Source organism: Solea senegalensis, linkage group LG2 (assembly GCF_019176455.1).
Source record: "Solea senegalensis isolate Sse05_10M linkage group LG2, IFAPA_SoseM_1, whole genome shotgun sequence".
Lineage (NCBI taxonomy): Eukaryota > Metazoa > Chordata > Actinopteri > Pleuronectiformes > Soleidae > Solea > Solea senegalensis.
Window position 1 is genome coordinate 35999311 of NC_058022.1, and position 20413 is coordinate 36019723.

The 20413-nt window shown below is 44.8% G+C and overlaps 1 protein-coding gene across 3 annotated transcripts in view; it reads right to left on the reverse strand.

Moving 5' to 3' along the window:
• Nucleotides 1-5420: 5420 nt before the first annotated feature.
• zranb3 (zinc finger, RAN-binding domain containing 3) overlaps nucleotides 5421-20413 on the reverse strand; it is a 59686-nt gene continuing 44693 nt past the window's right edge. For all 3 annotated transcript variants that reach the window (XM_044014178.1, XM_044014161.1, XM_044014171.1), the window contains exons 17-22: nucleotides 19904-20046; nucleotides 14341-14481; nucleotides 10979-11128; nucleotides 9034-9226; nucleotides 7365-7496; nucleotides 5421-6026 (exon numbers count right to left, since the gene is read on the reverse strand). In XM_044014178.1, coding sequence (XP_043870113.1) covers nucleotides 5928-6026; nucleotides 7365-7496; nucleotides 9034-9226; nucleotides 10979-11128; nucleotides 14341-14481; nucleotides 19904-20046 — 858 coding nt within the window. In that variant the 3' untranslated portion in view covers nucleotides 5421-5927. The remainder of the gene's footprint in view (nucleotides 6027-7364; nucleotides 7497-9033; nucleotides 9227-10978; nucleotides 11129-14340; nucleotides 14482-19903; nucleotides 20047-20413) is intronic.

Sequence of the window (20413 nt, forward strand, 5' to 3'; positions counted from 1 at the left end):
CTCATGAAAAGCACGCGCAGGTACATGTGAACACCTCTCCTCTCGCCGCGGCTGCAAACCTGCCTACGACCACATAATTAAATAGATTTATATCATCACATAGAATAATTCTGTGTGGGCTGAAGGAGGATGTTGCCAGAGCCAACTCTCTCTCTCTTTCTCTCTCTCTTTCTCTCTCCTCCCCCCTGTTTTCACCAACCCACGCACACAGTAATTGAGAAACTGGCAGAAGTGAATATACAAAAAAATGAAATAAAAGTGGCGTGGGCGTGAAGATGTCCACGGCTGAGCGTCCAAATGTGGCCCACTCAAAACAACCAGCACTTATCAATACATTGATCCAAAGTTTCTCTCTCTCTTTTATTTTTAGCAGGGTGATCTTTGCTTTATTTATTTCTTTATTATTGTATAACCATATGATGAATGGTTACAGTAAACGCTCAGAGGAACCCGCGTCATTGCCTTTTTCTGACGGCGTTCATTTAAATATTAAATATAGTTTAAATGAAAGCGTCTCAGAAAAGGTCACCGCTTCATGGACTGACTTTAAGGACAAACTTTCAAACTAACACTTCCCTTTCAAGTTGGCATCTGAGAGCTGATTCAAAAACTTTTTTTTCTTTCTTTATTTAATTTTGCTTTATAATTACGACGACAGGGCGATAATCATCTCGTGGCACAAATCCCGGATCTGGAGCGTCACCAAGAATGGATCCATTGTTGCCGCGTCCAGAGCCAATCTGCCCGCTGAAAGATGTTCACTCACAAATGAAAACATGAAGCGTTCACACCAAATGTCTCAGCTCCACATGAAGCAATCCGGCGAAGATCATGTGACAGGAAGTCGATTCTCTCTCTCTTTCTCATCGCTGCTTTCTTGCCGTCAAACCAACATGATTGTGACCAGATATCTGTTGCTTCCCACCTCACGTCGTCCGTTTAAATCACACACACACACACACACACACACATCGCAGGTGTTTCGCAGACGTCTACGGCTGCTGACGCTCAGACAGGAGACTCTAAAACACAGAGGTTTATAATTTGTTCACTGCTTCTCCTAAAGCTCCAGTTTCAATGACTTTATGAACAACGTGCACGCCAACACGTCTCAAAGTTGATCATTTTTTGAGAAATAAAATGTGCCAAAATGGAACTCTGAAGTTGAAATCCCCCAAAAACACTGATCGCTTTCATCTCCAAAATGCTGTCGCTGCTGCAGCTGCCTTTGCCAGGTGGGCGAGGAGTCGCGGGACAATGAGACGACGAGGGAAAAGCCTCCATTTTGTTTCCTTTCGCTGGTGTTGTTGCTGTCACATGACCTCTCACACGAGTGAGGATGAACCTGAGAAGAACCCCCGCCGACTGCTTGACGACACAGTTTGAGTCGCTCGTGCTGTGTGTTCCAGGCATTATGGGATGCTGCAGTGACGGAGCGGAGGACTGACGGAAGACACTGGCATTCGGGGGCCTCTCCTCATTAGATGCGGGGCTGAGCGAGCTCATTAGGTCGGCGGGCAGCGTGCTCTCCTGAGGTGACCAAAGGTGCTTACACAGAGCTGCACGTCTCAGTAATGATGCTGGAGAAGCTGTCAACGCTGTCACGCCGCTGACATGACCTTTCTCTGCCGCGTGCTGCTGAACCAGGCGGAATGTTCTGGATGAGGCAACCGACGACACTTTTTCACCTCCCAGATTCAAGAGTCAACACAGACGCCTGCGCCACTCCTGTTGATTTGTGTGTGTGAGATTATCGGTGATTGAAGTGATGTTAATGTGACAGAGTCTGCGTGTGAAGCAGAGTCGTGCTGAGTCTGGAAAATGGCTGATCAATGGCCGCAGAGTGAAGAAAGGAGACCAAAAGATGTCTTTATAAAGCTCATGAAAGGAGGAACTTGTAGGAGGGCGTTTTTGTTCCGTTTTTAACCTCAATCTTCTGAGACTGTAGCTTTTCTCCGTCTGATGTCAAGAGCTGTTGGACGCGTCACGTGCGGCGTCTCTCCGGCGCCGTATGTGGCGACTCTCTTCATTAAACGCTCTTTTTGTTGCTCTGTGCTGACGCAGCACAACACAGGGAAAATCTTAATGATAGTAAAATGCAGATGAGATCACATCGGGCCTAAATTGCATTAGCTGCAGACGACGTGTAAAGCAACGTGGTCAGATCCAGTCCTCGCGGGGGCCTTTGCACACAAAGCCTGATTGTAATGGACCACATGAAGCGCCAATTTAGCCCCGCACCGGCGCCAACATACAAATGAGCGCGCACTACGGCGGAGATGTACATTAATCCTGGCCAGATTGGAGACTGTATGAATTATGCTAAGAACCTTATCTGTTATTCCTCCTCATCTCCTGCTGGGTGAATTGATTGCGTTTTTTTGGGTCTTAATCCGCAGCATGCCACACATCCTGGGAGGAAACCAGGGAGCCATCTTGAATAAATAGAATTTGGACTTGACAAAAGCCGTCTCCAGCTGAGCCATGAGAAAGCGCCCTTTCTCCCGCGCCGCACACACAATGACTTTAGGAAACAGCCGCGGTTTACAAGCAATCGATTTCCGCGTTGGTCGCCTCAGCCGCACTTTCTCTCGGGACGTGGTTTTAAAAGCCTCTTTGTCGCCGCCGCGGTCTTTAAGGGACACCCCGGTGCAGCCCGAGTGGCTGTTTTAATGAGATTAATTAGATCGCTTATGAGTGATGGTCCTCCACCAATTACCTGGGCTATAACACCATTTCCCTCTCTCTGCGGCTCGGCGAGTCTCCGTGCGGCAGGAAGTGATTAATCATCTCATCACATCCCCAGAGATAATAGCACAATAAAGACGAAAGCCCCTCTGTTTAACGCCACGCGACGCTTCCTGGACGCTAACGCCGCTGCTCCAATTACACGACGCAGGTCCGGCCCTGTTTTTAAACGACAGGCTTTTCTGATGTTGGAGCACAACAGAGCACAGGTCCATTCCTTCTCTATAACGAGCTTCTGCAGTTCACATTCCATCAAATGACTGCGAATCAGAGATGTGTGTGTGCAGCAGCGGCCTCCCTCGTGTCTATTTCCTCGTCCTCGCTGAAGGGCACGCAGGGTCACAGACACAGAGGGATCACAGCGGAGACTGTGGCAGCCAGGAATCAAACCACAGCAGGACTCGGCCACGGCGTGTCGAGCCGGCGGCCGCATGTGGCGCGGCGCGCGGGCTTTTATTGGCCCTTCTCCATCACACCTGTCACACAAGATTGGGTTTGTGGAAGCGCTTCCTTCTGCTGAAAAGGCCAAAGTAGATTATGGAGGGCAGGCGAGGTTGAAATGGAATAACCAGTGGAATGGTGCCAAATATAACGGCGCGCTGTCTGAATGCAAATGATGATTGAATTATGAGTGATTTGTGTGGTTTGCTGTCAGCTGCAGCACTTTCAGGAGTTTTCGTGTCACACGCGCCCATAAAAGGACAAATGGTGACAGAGTGAACAAGAACACAAAGATCCCTCTGCGTAATCTGAAGGCGTTAATTGAGCAAAGTCCTATGGAATTGAGTTATAGTGATATTAATCTATTTCTCAATTTCCCGTGGACCCCCATGAGCACGTCAGGGCCCCTCGAGGTCCACTGACCCAGATTGAGAAACATGAATATATTTTTTCTCTCTTCAGCTTTCAAGACTTTAATCTGTCATAAATCTTTACTGTCGTTTATTTTAATGCTGGGTTAACAGTGTATTTGTTTAAATTAAAGCATTGCTGCCAAAACTGATTAAAAAAGACTCATCTACGACATCGTAAGAACATGTTCACGTCTTTGTCTCACTGTCACAGACAGACTTTTCACTCACTCTCCCACACCAAAGCCCAGAGAGAAAATCAGTGATTTTAGCTCGCGGGGACACAGGAGCTGCTGGTCTACTGCTGCCTCGTGTGGTCACTTTGTGTCACTGAGGTCAATCTGAACAAAGAATTTCAAATTCACAAAAACAAGACATTTGAACTTAGTGATGGAGGCAGCAGTGGATCAACGACTCCTGTGTGCTGTGATGTTAAATCCACAGATTTCTCTATGGGCTTTGGTGTGGGAGAGTGAGTGTACTGTACTGTGCACTTAAAGCTGATATAGATTTTACACGTGTGTATTTTTTTTTTTATATCAATACTGATATAAGATATTGTGCAATAATAATAATGACATTGATCTTCTATCAATCACCGTGGATGTGATAGAATCCTGTGAGTCCAGAGCTGCTGCTGCTGCTGCTGCTGCTGCTGCTGCTGCTGCTGCTGCTGCCGTTTTTACTTTTAAATTGATTTTCTCCTTCTGTCACTTCCCTGCGATGTTTCCCACCGTGTTATTATTTCCGCTACATGTTTGCTGGTCTAATTTTGGCCATGTGACGCCGGCTGTGTTGCTATGTAACCTGTCTGTGCCGCAGTGGCGCCGAGGCAAAGACGCTGATTACACTTGATGGAAAAAGTGAGGTTTGCTCTGCTGTGGACTCTAGAAGCTGGAGGAGGAGGGGGTGAACTCACAGACCTGTGCACACTCCGTCCGTGTTTGAGTCCGTCTTTATTACTGTCATCACCTGTGGAGGTAATGTATCTCATCAAACAGTGTCTTTACCCAGCAGCCCCTCTGAGAAGAACACGAGACGTCTTCATTTGGGGCGCTGTCTCATTATGGCTGCGTCTGACAAACACACTTTTCCTCTGAAACACACACACGTACAGTCACACACACCTTGTGGGTGTAATAAAGCAGCAGATCAGAGTCATTGGCTGCTGACAGGGACTGACACTGAAACCTGCTGTTGTTGGAGAGCTGCCTGGGAGATGTTCATTACTCACAGAGCTTGTCGGTTTGGACAGGAGAGGAACAGCGGTCTTATTAAGTGGAGACCTGGAGCAGCCGTAGGGGAAATACACACACACCCACGCGCGCACCCACACGGGCGCTCACAAAGTTTGAAGCTGTGGCTTCCAGCGAGCGCTCTGATTGGCTCTGTCGCAAAACATCTCCTAACTTTCCCCGGCAGAGGCGGGATCTGCTGAGCACGCACACACATGGATGTCGGGACGAGGCGACGTGTGCGACATCAGCGGCGGAATGTGACGGCCCGCTGGTATTGATTGGAGTTTGTGATGTCTGTCTGGCTCATTGTATAACTCACATAAGAACAGATCCACTATTCCCGACAGTGCTGAACCTGAAGCCTTGTTTCCATAGTAACTCTGCTCTCCGTCTCTCTAAACATAGCCTCCTGACTGACTTTAGCTCCGCTCAGATCATCAAGCACAGCTGAGGAGGAGGAAGATGCGTGGACATAGACAATAACGTTCATGACTCCAGGCGGTGGAGCGATTTTCCGGCTGGTGTCTCGGTGTATTTACAGTCCACGCAGCGGTTAGAGCCGCACACTCACACACACACAGGAGACATGAAAATAGGTTTTTATTCCACCCGTCTTCACAAAGATGTACACGCTGCCACTTGTTGCCAATGAGGACACTCCAGCGCGTGTTGTTTTTTTAATCACAACGAGCCTAATTCATCTCTCACCTGCTACCTTTCACCAAGTGTGCACAATCTTAAAATAGCAGCATCTTTCCAAACAACCTGCTCCACTTCAGCCTCCGGCTAAACGGGGACGTCATAAATCAAAACCAGTGCGGCTGACGGTTCTGGGACAAGAGGGGAGGTTGGCTTTAGTTAGCATGAAGCGTTGTGGTGTCGTCACTGTAAATCTCTCTCGTTACAGCAGCTGCAGATCTGCACTCATATCAACGCGACGCGATTACAAAAAGATAAAGCTTTTAAGATCCAGAGAAATCCAGGCCTGGTTTTTGAATTGTGATGCTCCTTCTTTCAAACTGTAAGGAATCAGCGAGGATTCTGGGAATTTCACACACATTCAAACCCCCGACTGAACCTTTGTGTCATTTCATTTCTTGATGAAGAACCTACTGATGTCTGACGCAACCTTGGCAGCTGCTTCACTCTTCCTGCGCCTGCTCCGATCCTTGGCTTGCTGAGCCGTCCTCTGTGGGGGGAAAGAACAGATCCTGATGTAAGAGGTTCAATCTGAAGAAAAAAGTGAGATCAATATATCGAGCATCTGGAGATTAAAGTGTCGGCGCGGCGGCATAAACAGCCAGAGAATCCCCTTATCACAAGATGCAGTTCTCCACGTCAACATGTGGAGCGTTCTCTCTCCTCTCTGACAAAAACATGTGAAAATAAAGCTCATTTCAGGTCACAATGAAAGCTGCCAGTTATGCTGAAAGCAGCTCGGATCTGTTATGTATTTAAAAGCAATAGATCTGGATTTTTACTGACACATTATCACAGAGCTGGCTCCACTCTCTGCATCCCTTTTGTGGAGAAGACAACGTGCTCACACCTCTCTTTATGAGGTGAGACTTCACATCTCTGCCTGATTACGTCTACAATATCTGATGAGTATGTTCACGTCTCTATCTCACTGTCAGACACACTTTTCCAACAGGAAACTGAAGTTTGTAAACCACTCACTCTCCCACACCAAAGCCAATAGAGAAAACCAGTGATTTTAACATCCCAGCACACAGGAGTTGTTGATCCACTGCAGCAGTGGACCAGCAGCTCCTGTGTCCCCATGATTTTCACTATGGGCTTTGGTGCGGGAGAGTGAGTGGTTTACAAACTTCAGTTTCCTCTGAACAAAGGATTTCAAATGCCGAATCTGACTAAATACAAAATTTAAATTTAGTGATGGAGGCAGCAGTGGACCAGCAGCTCCTGTGTGCTGGGATGTTAAAAATCTCTCTGGACTTTGGTGTGGGAGAGTGAGTGGTATATCACTGTCCAACAGTGAGATAAAGACGTGAACATGTTATTGTAGCTATCGTAGACTTAAACTGATGTAGATTTTATGAGCTGGGTCATTTAGTTAAAGTGTGTCAGACTGGTTTTCAGCACAGTCAGAACCACATATAACTTCACTTAAAAAAAAGAAGAAAGAATGAGAACTGTCCCTTTAACCAGTGAATAGCGTGTGATTATGAAATATTGACCCGAGGAGGAAAATGTTCCCCAGACAGTTGAATAGCATTCTGCTACAAACGTGATTCATCAATATGTCAAAGAAGCACATGATGTGATGTTATTACAGACGATGTATGGCTGTGTGAGGGATGTAGTGACTGTTGATCAATGTGTTTGACCACATTACTGCCAACACACTCCATGAGCGATGACGCTCTCTTTTTCTAGAGGTGGATAAAGGGCCAGTCTGTGCTCTGTGCAGCTTCAGTGGGAGATAAATTGCTTCTGCCCCTTTTGGCCTCTTTGGCTGCAGTCTCAGGTGTCACGGCGGGTTTATGGACGTGAGGCCACGTACCATTTTGTGGCAGACGGTGCAGAGCGTCTGTAGGTTGTCCAGAGAGCACTGTCCTCCTCCGCTGTACACCGGCCGGATGTGGTCCACCTGCCAGAAGTCGCCTTCCACCGGAGCGCGGATCATTTCGTTCAGCTGCAAACACAGAACACGGTGTCAGGATTTTATGATGCACAAGGAGGAGAGGAGGAGAGGAGGAGAGGAGGAGAGAAGGAGAGAAGGAGAGGAGTGGCGTCTTGTCCACGTTTAAACGCTGAGATTAATGTGAGCCAGTGTGATTGTGAGGATCAGAGCAGCACATGAAAAACAATAATTGCACCAAATCAATGACAGTGAACTTTGACTTTCAATTATCCACCACACGCAGAAGCGTGTGTGTATGTGTGTGTGTGTGTGTGTGCGTGCGTGCGCGTGCGTGCGATGCTAAATAACAGCAGCTGCACAGAAAAAGAGGTTAAACAAACCACAGGAAATAACGTCACACGACTGCAACAATAAAGTTTTGACTTCATGGTTTTGTAGTGAGCAGCGGAGAGACCACCACCACCACCACCACCACTACCACCACCACCACCACCACCACCACACTGACCACAGATGTCATTCTACAACACATCAGTCGCCCATTATCAAGATGGCTGCCGAGTGTAGAACCACTGTGATGAAAAAGAAACAGTGAAGTAGAAGAAGAAAGAGACCATTCAAAGAAAGTTAAGGATGATTAAGAGAATTCTCCTCCTCTTACTGCTGACACTGAAAGGACCAGACAAAATGTCCTCACTTCCTGTGGTTTGTACGTTGTTTGTTTTTTGGTCCTAACAAAGACACGCACACACACTTCAGTTAAAATGAACCTGCATTTGTGCCAAACCACGCATCTTTCTTCACCACTATAGAAGATGAGTAATCAGCTTACAGGCATCTCTCACACACACACACACACAGACACACACACCAGAAGCCCCGGTCTAAACTAAAGAATGAGCCTATAATCTGGAGGCTCTTCCACCACTGCGGCGTCTTATCTTGTGGCTGAGTTTGTTTCCTCTAAAGCTCGGTGCATCGATCGCTGCTGCTGCTGCTGCTGCTGCTGCTGCTGCTGCTGCTGCTGCCGGCGGCACTGTGGAGTGAGTGTGTGTGTGTGTGTGTGTGTGTGTGTGTGTGTACGGAAGGAGGGAGGAGGGTGGCTTTGCAGGATAGCAGCCAACCAAATCAAACAGGCTTACTGGTCGAGGCCTGGCACTGGGAGAAAAAAATCAATGGGCCCAGCAATCCATTTACTGGGCCCTTAGAGTGCAGCTCAACCTGTGTGTGTGTGTGTGTGTGTGTGTGTGCGTGTGCGTGTGCAGGGGGCATTTATTTCTGCACTTACACAAACACAAAGACATAAAAGCCTGTTCTTGTCGGTCTTTAGTTCACATCAGCAGCTCTGTTTCCATCAGCCTGCTTTTATTAGTGTGTGTAAAACTAAAAAAACAACATAGATATCAAACATCTTGAATTAAATGATATAATAACAATAACTGAGATGATGACACCCTAACCATAAAGAAACATGTAAATGATTTAAAGGAAAAATACATTTTTACAGAGTTCAGGGCATGCAGAAGAGATTATGATCTCAGTGTAACAGAAATAAAACATCAATATTAAACAGAATAAATAAACCCACCTGTTTGAGTGACAGCTGGGCAAGCCAGGTGTTCTCCAGCATCTCCTTACGCTGGGAGGGCGGAGCGTCGCGGACCTTGACGAACAGGTCGTGAGCGTCGAGTCCGCACGCCTGACAGATGCCTTGCTCCGCCTCCAGGACCCGCGAGCGCATGTAGGATTGGCTGGAGCGCAGCTGGAACTCCTCCTGACACCTGAGGTGGACGAACCAGAGCACAGACGTCTGTATTTGTCACAAGAACACAAGACATTTTTAACAAAGAGGAACTGTCCTCATCCTCATCCTCATCCTCATGATCATCGTCTTCTTCTTCAGAGACTCAGGAGAGTTACAGTCAGAGGTTCAGAGGAGAGACGTGTCTCACCTTGACTGAACGACCTGGAACTGTCTCTTGAAAGAGCCACTCCACTAAATTGAATTTCCACTTTAAACAGGCAGAGGGAACAAAGACGCCGCACAGACAACACATTTTATCACTTAGAAGAGTTTAGTTCATCTGTGAGGGAGCGGGGGACAGATGCAGTGTCTCGCTCAAGGACAGGAGGAGACATTAGCATCACTGCAGCATTAAAAAAGCTCAAACACAGTGGGAGTGATATGAGGATCTCTGGATCAAATATACAGGACTGTGCCAAAGGGGGCAGATCGTGACCACGCAGGTCTGTTCCCACTGAGCTTTGGTCAGAATCGGCCCCAAAAATTATGACATTCTCAAGAAATCCAGATGATTTGAACGATTACAGATTTGGTGGTAAATTAAATACAACATGTTTCAGTCCCATTGAACAAGAATTATTAAAGAAATCTGGACAGATAATTACCAATACTGTTAATTTAGGGCATAAACCGTACACTGGAGCTGGTCTAATACATGTGTTAAGCACGTATATATACAGTATATACGTATATACCACCAGCTGTCAGTCACATCATTCCAATCCAAATGTCAATGTTTGACAGCCATAAAAACAACAACAAAGCTACTTTTGCACGCGCGCACACACACACACACACACACACAGAGGACTGTATGAGTTGTGTTAACAGCAATCTGTGTTGTTTCTACAAAGCAAACAGACATGATGACGATGATGATGATGCTGCGTTTTCCTGCACACGCACACACACACACACACACACACACAGAAACACACACACACACACTCTGTACACTCTGTGCTTTATTGAATTCCTAGCTGCCAGATGGGCCGGCTTTGCCACAGAGAGCTGACAGAGAGGAGACAAAAGTTTGGGGAAGTTGATTTAAAATGACGTCCAAACAAAGACGCTCTGATAAAGTAAAAAAAATAAATTCTCATTCACCACAACAAGTCTCATGATTGATTTCCTTCGTGGTCACTGTCATTTATTTCTTTATTTATTTTTTTTTTGTATGGCTGTTATTTTTTACCCATGTTTTAAGTCTTGTTATTCCCTCGTGTGAGCTTTTATTGCTTTTATTTATTATTATAATTATATACAGCACTGGTCCACCATCGTGTGTGTGTGAGTGTGATCAGTGAGTCATTTGGAGCAGAAATGATGAATAAAAACAGTCAGAAATGTTTCCTCATGTCGGGATTTATGCTTCATGATAGTTTGCCATCTTTTAAAAGTGCATCTCCATGCAAAACGCTTGGGAAACACGGATAAAAACCATAAAACACCTGATATTTACAACACACACTTACGTTCAGGAACCAGTCACTGCTCTAAATGTGGTCGTTCTTAAAAAAAGCAGCTTAGAGATGAAGATGATTTAATCTGGTTGGATATTTTATTCCACACTTCCTTTCGGTGTAGATCAACGTGCTTAGACTCACATTAGCTTGTTATGGAACTCATCATACTGTATACATATATATATCATATCATATATATATATATATATATACATATATATATATATCACATAGAAACTCTTTCAACGGTGTTTGTGTCAAACCTGTGGCTGCAGAAGCGAGTGTCCCAGGCTCCTCCGCTGGTCGAGCACGTCTTCTGACAGGACAGACACAGGGGGACGCCCCCGCTGTCCACAGCCTGCAGATAACCACTCTGCTCCACTGCCAACGTCCCACAGGAGGCGCTGTCCTGCCTGCACGCGCGCGCACACACACACACACACACACACGGAGGCCACCAACAATTAGTTCATTCAAAGCACAGCAAATGTAGCCTGGGTGAACTGTGCTGAGTCTTCAGTGACATGTCTGGCAAGGAAACTTCAGAATCCTAAAAAAAAAAAGGCTACAGGTGAGTTTAACGCAATGAGAACTGAAAAAAAACACATGCAGCACATTTCCTGACACCACATACGTTATCCTGATCACTGCTCTGATTGGCTGTAGGTACATCCAGAGGTGACTACACTCTTTCCACAATGTTGTGAGTAAGGGGTGGGTCCAAATATCAATTTGGTGATATATATACCATAATCAATACACCAGGGCAAATATTGATATTTGTAATTAATAAATGAAGGCGCTCCATAGTAAACAGTCAAGTGAATGAAGGAAAGCTACGTGGCTAAAGAAGGCCGGGATCACGGTGGATCACGGTGGAGAAGACGCTCCATCCATCACGTGCACTTGTAACTTTTCACGTTAACGCTTTCTTTTGTTCATTTAGACAGATATCGTCATGAATGTCTTGCAATATACTGATTATCACAGAATCATCATGGAACATGGTCGTTAGGCAGGCTATAGCAAATGTAGACCACACCCTGAAAGCTTCATGTTTGTCACCAAAGGCGTACTTCCTGTTGCCAGTAGGTGGCGCAATGAGTGGCATTTGCAGGTTTTCATCATGGACCGATTGGCCCTAAATAATGTGCACAAGCCTAAGTGACAGAAAAAGATGATGGTGATGATGATGAAACACAAGAAAAAGAAGAGCGGATTCACCTGTGAGTGCTCGGGTTATTTTCTCAAGTAATCCGTGAGTTATTTGGTCCAAAATATGGTCAAAGACGTCAATCTGTGTTCCTCAAACGTCCTCATCGTGACGTGTTTCAGGTACGTGCCTTTAATTCAAGCCGAAAACTCAAAATGTATCATTTAAAGGTTGCAACCTAACATTAAAACACATGCTTTTAGAGTTTGATTTGACCCGTGGAGACTGAGACATATTGACATATAATGTGCATTTAAAAGGAAGGGCAGACGGAAAAACACTTACGTCTTCTTAGAATATGAAAACATACATTTATGTAGAGAGGAGATGAAAGCATCAGGTACTCGCAGAATTAATGCTTTAATGGTTGGTTTTGTTGGAGGACCTGGTAAAGACTTTAATTGGCAGTAAAATGGGACATAAACGCAGTATTCTGGAGGATAACGTGCATAAAGAAACAAGGTGATGTCGTCTGAATGAGACTGAGACGTGACCTCGACCCCTCTCTGTGGAAACACAAGCGTCTATTCACACATGATAAAACATGGAGACTTGCTTTGTGTGATGCAGATGCAGAGTTGAAAGACATATGGCTCCCTCTGTGTGTGTGTGTGTGTGTGTGTGTGTGTGTGTGTTTGGCAGAGGACAGTGATTCTGGGTGTTTGCCATGTCGTCACAGCAGGGTGTGAGAGCCACAGTGGAGATGACAGATGGACTAAATTCTCTTTCCCCGTGCTTTACAATTCAGAGAGGAACAAAGAGTGAGGTTCAACCATTGAAATGGAGAAGAAGAAGAAGAAGAAGAAGAAGAAGAAAACCCTTTTAAAAAAAGGCAAACTTGCTGCTTCAAATTTGAGAAGATACTAAAGAGACAGAAAGAGACGTTTTGTCTAAACTGTCAATGGTGAAATAACATGATTTGCTGGAGAGTGTGAACGCTGAACACACTGACCAGAAAAGTGAAAAAGAAATTGGATAAATACACGTACTAGACACGTCGTCATTCAAATTCATGTATGCACAGAGCATGTTAGAAGCCGTGCGTCACAGCGTGAAGTGAACTGTGTGAAAACTCACTCTTCAAACTCCACACGAAAAAAATCACATGTCGTGCCTTCAGCGCGCGGCAGAAACCGCCCCGATCACGTGTTTACCAGCGTTACGGCGGCGGCCGCTCATCTGTGAACTCTCCAACCAAAGGAAAACCGTCGGCACTGGAGGGTAAATAAGAAAAGATCTGACACTGGTTTAGTCAATCTCTCTCGCTCTCTCTCACTGCTGATCATGACGGGGAAAATTCATCATTAATATAAACACAAAAAACAACAAAAAAACAACAGTTCTTTGGTTGAGAAATGTTGATCTATTGAATGCTGCCGTGTCACCAGCAGTAGCTACGAGCCTGATAGCAAGATAGCTAAATTAGCTTTAAAACTAAAAAAAAAAGAGTTACGACATTAAGCACTTTTTTTATGATAGCAGCGCAGAAGGAAAGCTAATTTAGCTTTGACGTAACGTTTTCAGAGGAAAGATTCATTATTTTTCACGCTATCTGGTATAACGTTAGCTATACTAGAGTTATGACATTATCAGGTTTTCCAAGATAGTTATGAGCACATTAGCTAGACAGCTACTTAAGCTTTACATTAGCTTCTTTTCTTTTTAGTTATGAGCATTTTAAGCTAAGTTAAACATTCTGTCCTGTTATACTGTTATACACAAAATTAGCATGCTAGCTGTGTACACATTAGCAGTGAGAGCTTTAACATTTTGGCTTTGGCAGAAATGTTAGCACTTTAGCTGGCTCTGCAGCAATGCTAGCTTTCGACGAACATTTTAAAGACAAAACAAATTTATGTCATTAGCATGTTAGCTTTTCCTGCGCGACACTGTTTCAGTTCACCAGGCAAGGACAAAAAGCGTGGACGGCACCTTTAAGACACTTCACGGTCAATCACAGACATTTTCTATGTGCTGGTATGGTGTGTGTGTGTGTGTGTGTGTGCTGCAGGTTTCCATAGCGATATCCCCTCCTGGGGTGAGCAGGCCATTGCATCTCTGCCAGCAGATTGTATTATGGTCTATATTTACTGTACTAACACACTCAGTGGGTTCTTTGTGCCTCTCCCACAAGGCACACTCATCTCCATGGAGACGGCTGCAGGAAGGAAAAATGAAAACATGCCAAATCCCAGAGAGGACGTCGTGTGATACAACAAACTACCTTCATGTTCAGAGCCTGGAAACTCATCTTTAAAAACAAGCCCACAAACAAACACAGCGTTATTTATGAAACAACTGTTTGTGCTCAACAAAAGCACAACTGTCACTGCCGTGTGGAATGAGCTTCAATCTGAGGATTCCACGCTGAATCAGTGTTGAGATCGAGAGATACTGTGGAGGTTAACGTACCTGAGTGAAGCAGGTGGTGTGAGTGAGGAGGCAGAGAGCCTCTTTGTGAAGATGCTTTCCTTTGTGACCAGGCGAACGCTGCCTCCCTCTTGCTGGGCCTTGTTCAGTGAGGCCTGAGCCACTTCATCTTTGCTGAGGTATCTGTGAACGAGAGAATGGAAGCAGAGCGCTCTGTGAGCAAGTCATGGCCCAAAGGAGCTGATTTAGGGCGACTCACCTCATAAAGTCTGTGATATCTACGTCACATGTTCACGTCTTTATCTCACTGTGAGGCAGACTTTTGTAAACGGCTCACTCTCCCACACCAAAGCCCACAGAGAAACCCAGTGATTTAACATCACGGCACACAGGAAATCCTTCAATCAGATTGACCTCAGTGACACAAAGTGACCACACGAGGCAGCAGAGGACCAGCAGCACCTGTGTCCCAGCGAGCTAAAATCACTGATTGTCTCTATGGACTTGGACGTGCAAAGCGACAAAACTGTCCTGATGAGGTTGAGTGATGTTCAGCAAACAACGCATACTTTATTTTGCTGCATTGGGCTGATACAGTCCAGCTGTTATATTTGTGTTTATGATGGTTTATTGATTATTTGAGGAGAACATCTAATGAAACAATCATTTAAAAGTCTGGCGGTGGATTGATTTTATAAAGGCAGATATTTGCCACGTGTCTGCTTGTGCATAAAGTGAGAGAACGACGACCTGAGAATGTAAAAAAGCAGTGTGTGTACGTGCCTTGTGCACTAAAATCCTGCTAAAGCTCTTTAATAAAGCAGTACACCAACAGAATGTCTGACCACACCTGATTTTAAAGGCACTTGGAGCTGCTTTGTTGTCAGTGAGACTCGCACACACACACCCATGTTACACACTGTCACACACTCTACAAACAGCCTCAGTGCAGGGAGGAAGATTAACTTTTTACATTTTCTCCGTGCACCTGTGCTAAAATGCAGGAAATTCTTCCTTTCCTGTGGTATTTCTCATTCTGTTTAGATTCTGCTTGTCCTCTCCTCCTCTGCTGAATCCCATTACTATTACTGTTGCTGCTGCAGCAATCTAATTTCCCCACGGGCATCGTCAATCATCTAATCTAATCCATCCACAGCGCCACTGTTTTTTATGGCCTTTGTAATACAGATGCTCGGGAGTGCAAGTTGAAAAATTGCAACAAACACTACATGTCAATCTGGGCAGGATTAAAATGACCCCGGGATGTCAGAGTTGATATGAAATACAGGAGGAGCAGGAGGTTTGCTCTGGTGTAAGAAAAAGACGTGTGGTCTGAGGAGAGGAGTCCTCAGAAAACGTTCAAGATTTAACAAACTAATGGTTTCCTTCTTTTCCCCTCCTCCGCAGGGAGGTCGGAGGTCACGCTCTGCTGCTGCTGAGTGGACGCTTGCCGACTCTGCCGGAAACAATAACCACACAGACCGTCCCTGTAAGCCACGCTGATTTTTAAATTGCCATGTATTTGTTTTTGGGCACTTTTATTTGACGTTTCTGTCTCATTCTAATGAGAAAACTGACAAACTTTGTGTCACAACTCACCACTCACTCTCCCACACCAAAGCCCATAGAGAAAATCAGTGATTTTAACATCGCAGCACACAGGGGTTGCTGATCACGAAATTCTAATTATTTTGTAAAATTTTGTTCACCTCAGTGACACAAAGTGACCACACGAGGCAGCAGAGGACCAGCAGCTCCTGTGTCCCTGTGAGCTAAAATCACTGGTTTTCTCTATGGGCTTTGGTGTGGGAGAGTGAGTGGTTTACAAACTTCAGTTTCGTGAGGGACGTGAACATATTGTTTTGATATCGTAGACTTAAGCTGACGTAGATTTTATTGATTATAAGTCTTTTGTTACTCCTGGCATCTCTGCATTGTTTCCACTGAAAAACCATGTGCATACCCGTCACACAGCCACACTTCACCTGAACCTGAACCTCCCCATTACACAAAAACACATCGAAATAAGAATGGACTCAGGAGTTTTTTGAACCTCCATCCACTGTTAAACTCTGCCTTTTGTGTTTGTGCCGGGCTCTGCGGGCGATGTGGTGACGCTCATGCATTTCCAACACCTCCATCTGGACACAGAGCGCTGTGTTTGGGAGGGAGATGGAAAGAAGAAAAAAAAAATGAAGGAAAGACGGATGAGAGGACGTGAAGAGTGGAGGAGAAGGAGGGAGACGCATCAAAGAGGAGACATTTCTGTGGAGGCTGAGGGGAGATGAGGAAGAAGGTAAGTCTCCATCAAACACTAGAGCTTCCTCTGCTTCAAACAGTCTCAGCACAGAGGCTGCATGAAACGAGATACCTGACACTAAACTGGAGCCCAACTGCGATTCTGGAACACTGTGTGTGTGTGTGTGTGTGTGTGTTTGTGTGTGTGTGTTTGGGCAGTAATTCTGTTCACTGCTTCTTCTTCTTCTTCTTCTTCTTTATTTTTGTTCTGTCTTCAGTGTTTGAACCATATCCTCGGCTCTTGAACAAGATTTGGTTTTAAATTCATTTGAATGAACATGTTTATGAGGAAGAAAATAAGCAATTAAATAATAGGTTGGGGTTTTTTTTTCGCGACAAAACAGGTTACAGGTTAGACGTCAGATGAAACTAAAACTAGCAGCTGAGCATAAAGTCAAGAAAGAAAGGCGAATAGCAAGTCTGTGATAACTTCACTCACTCTCCCACACCAAAGCCCACAGAGAAAATCAGTGATTTTAACACAGCAGTGACACAGGAGTTGTTGATCCACTCCATCACTAAGTTCTAATGTCTTATTTTATTACTTCAGTGTTTGAAGTCCTTTGTTCAGATTGACCTCAGTGACACAGAGTGACCACCCAAGGCAGTACACCTAGCACAGGGGTGTCAAACATACGGCCCGGGGCCAGAACCGGCCCGCCAGAGGGTCCAATCCAGCCCACAGGATGAATTTGTTAAAATTTCACACTAATCTAAACGTAATGTCAAATGTTCCAGATACCCGTGACTAAATGTTTGTGCCTTTATAGATCCAGTGTGCTGTGTAAATAGTAAATTTACTGTGTGCTATGTAAATAGTTGAAATTGCACTTTCTCACAGTTTTGTAAAATTATCCTTCATTAAATGTAAAAAAAACAAAGGAGAAAAAACAAAGGAGTTCTTGTTGTTCATAGGTTATTATTCTATTATTTTGCTCTTTTTACTGGTCCGGCCCCCTTGAGATCAAATTGTGCTGTATGTGGCCCCTGAACAAAAATGAGTTTGACACCCCTGACCTAGCAGCTCCTGTGTCCCTGTGATGTTAAAATCACTGATCTTCTCTATGGGGTTTGGGGTGGCAGAGTGAGTGGTTTACAAACTTGAGTTTCCTGTTGGAAAAGTGTAAAGAAAGTTGTAGAGGAGAGACGATTTGATACCAGAACCTGAGAACGTCTTGTTTTACAGCAGAGAAAATGACTTAAGAATGATGTGACTCATTCTCTCTTTTTATTTCACATTAGCTGTCAGTATTAATAAACATCAAGTCACCCACGGCAACCTGTGACACCTTTCCTCAACTGTTATTCATTTGTTCTAATAATATCTTAGAAGTGAATATACGCAAATACGCCCCCGCTGCGTACTTTCATTTCAATTTTACCCGATTATTGTGTAAAAGAAAACAGTTTTTGTTTAGTTAAGGACAAATACACTCACTAACTAACCACTGCTGCTCACAAGTTGCTTAGCAATAAGTCGAAAATTAGCAAACAAAGAAGCAATAAACCAATACCGGCACTGTTTGCTGTAATTATAGTGATGGCGTAAACGAGATTAAAATCCCCTCATCTCTCCTAGAATCACTGTAAATCACCACAAGAGGCTTACGAAGGAAAACATCCAGTGTTGGAAACGCGGGCAAAGTAGATTAAGTTTGAAGGAGTTGAAAACTGAGCGTCTCGGGGCAGCGAAGGTGAGCCGCGCTCGCCCCGCTGAGCCGACGCTGGAGCCTGATTGGTTCTGATTAGTGAATAAATCAAACAGGTATCAAATCAAGCCGGGCCAATTGCCTCCCACTCACACTGTGATTAGGTTCATGCACCCAAACACGTTCCCTGGTTGAGAAACAGTCTCTGTGACTTACACACAAACACACGCACGCACGCACACACACACACACACACACACACAAACAGAGGCTACCCTGTAATTGGCAAACTCTCCCTGCCTCTGTCTACGCCAGCTGTAATTAGTGTGGCAGCAACAATGCTTGTTTGTCAGGGAAAAAAAAACACAAAAGTCCACATACACAGCGCTCATCCTTTCCTCTTACGTCTCAGCTGACACACTTTGAAACACCCACACACACACACACACACACACACAGAGTCTTCCTCTACGCCTGGGGCAGTTAGTTTCGACAAATCTCTGCTCGTTTCTCTCAAATGGATTCTGACATAACGCTGGAGGAGAATTCATCTCACCACTTCCACCATTTAAACTCGCGCTGTCAAAATTATCAGGATAATTGCAGCGATTAAAAGCTCGCCGCTCTGGTTCCCGAGCGTGTCAGGGAACGACGGTGGCCTCCACAGGACAAAAAGGGATGTTAACAGTTTCTCTGCAGTTTCCCTCCTCGTGTTTGTCTTTTTTTCATTTGCCTAATAAGCTTCTGCTCCAGATTCAGTCTGAGCCTTGCTTTACGGAGGTGATTACACATCTTTACAAACATACATTCAACCCTCCTTCATTTACAATATTTAAGGTTTTTCACTCCAGAGTGGCACAAAAATCAACTTGCGATTATGTTGACAGATAGACTGTGATTGCTTTCTTTGTGGATATTGTGCTTTGTCATATACGTGTGATACACAGCAAACTAAGAATGTCATTTTTAAATGTAGTATCCTGGAATTAGCCTGGATTAGAGTAAATTAGCAACATAAGATGTCAAACTAATGGTGATTTTCCATAATACAGTTCTACTACGACTCAGCTTAGCTCAGCTCGACTGATGCTATTTCTGACGAGGTTCACAGTGAGCTGAGCCAACACTAAAATGTGACGTCAACAGACTGCAGGCCACTGATTGGTCCGACACAAGAACCAAAGCCACCAATGTCCAACTGTAGATCAGTTAAAAAGACTTAAAAATCCTACTTAAAGTCCCAAAATCTACTTATAATTCAAAAATCTATTTATAATTCCTAATCCCACTGATTGGTCAGAGAGTGTCATCACAGAAGAGTGATGAGCGCGACGTCAGACGCGAGAATCAAAGTGAACAATGCTGATTTAAAAATCCCTGAAAACATTAACGTTAATCTCCAACATTTAACAAGACAAATGTGTAAGGAGTCTGTTATGCCAGCTCATACAGGAAGTACTGATCGATTCTGTGAACAAATCTTTTTAATCCACTGATTCTAATGATTCAGTTACACCCAAAACGTCACACGTTTGTGTGTTTGTGTGGCGTAGAAATCCAGGTCACGACATGCCTGATACCAAACCGAGTCGTGCTAACACTGTATAATGCAAAAGCGCCACAAGTGTTGAAGAAGCAGTTTGTGGGCGGAGTCTGACCTCTTGGTGCTGGAGTGCGGGCGCTGGGCGGCGGCCAGCTGCTGCAGACCCAGAGTGGGGCTGTGGAAGAGGAGGCCGCTGCGACGGAGCAGCTTCTTCTTCATGGCGGTGAGGCTGCACCACTCCTGAACAAACCTCAGCACCTGCACACACACAACACACACACAACACACACACGTCTCACTTTATACACCATTTCAAGACAAATGAAAAAGCAGTGGAGCCTTTGACTTCAATTCAAATTGACAGTTTGGACACTGAAGCCTCTTTAAAGGCAAAACAACATTTATTTTTTTATTTATTTTTTTACTTTTCCAATTCCAATTTTGGAGCTTGAAAACAAACAATCTAAAGTTGCCGAGGACAAACACACACACACACACACACGGACACAGAGATGGTTTTCCAGATAACTGAACAGAACTCATCTGTGTCTGCTTTCAGCCAAGTCAAGGATTCAAAGAAAATCTAGCAGCACAATAACAAACAGCAGAGCCAGCAGCACCGAGG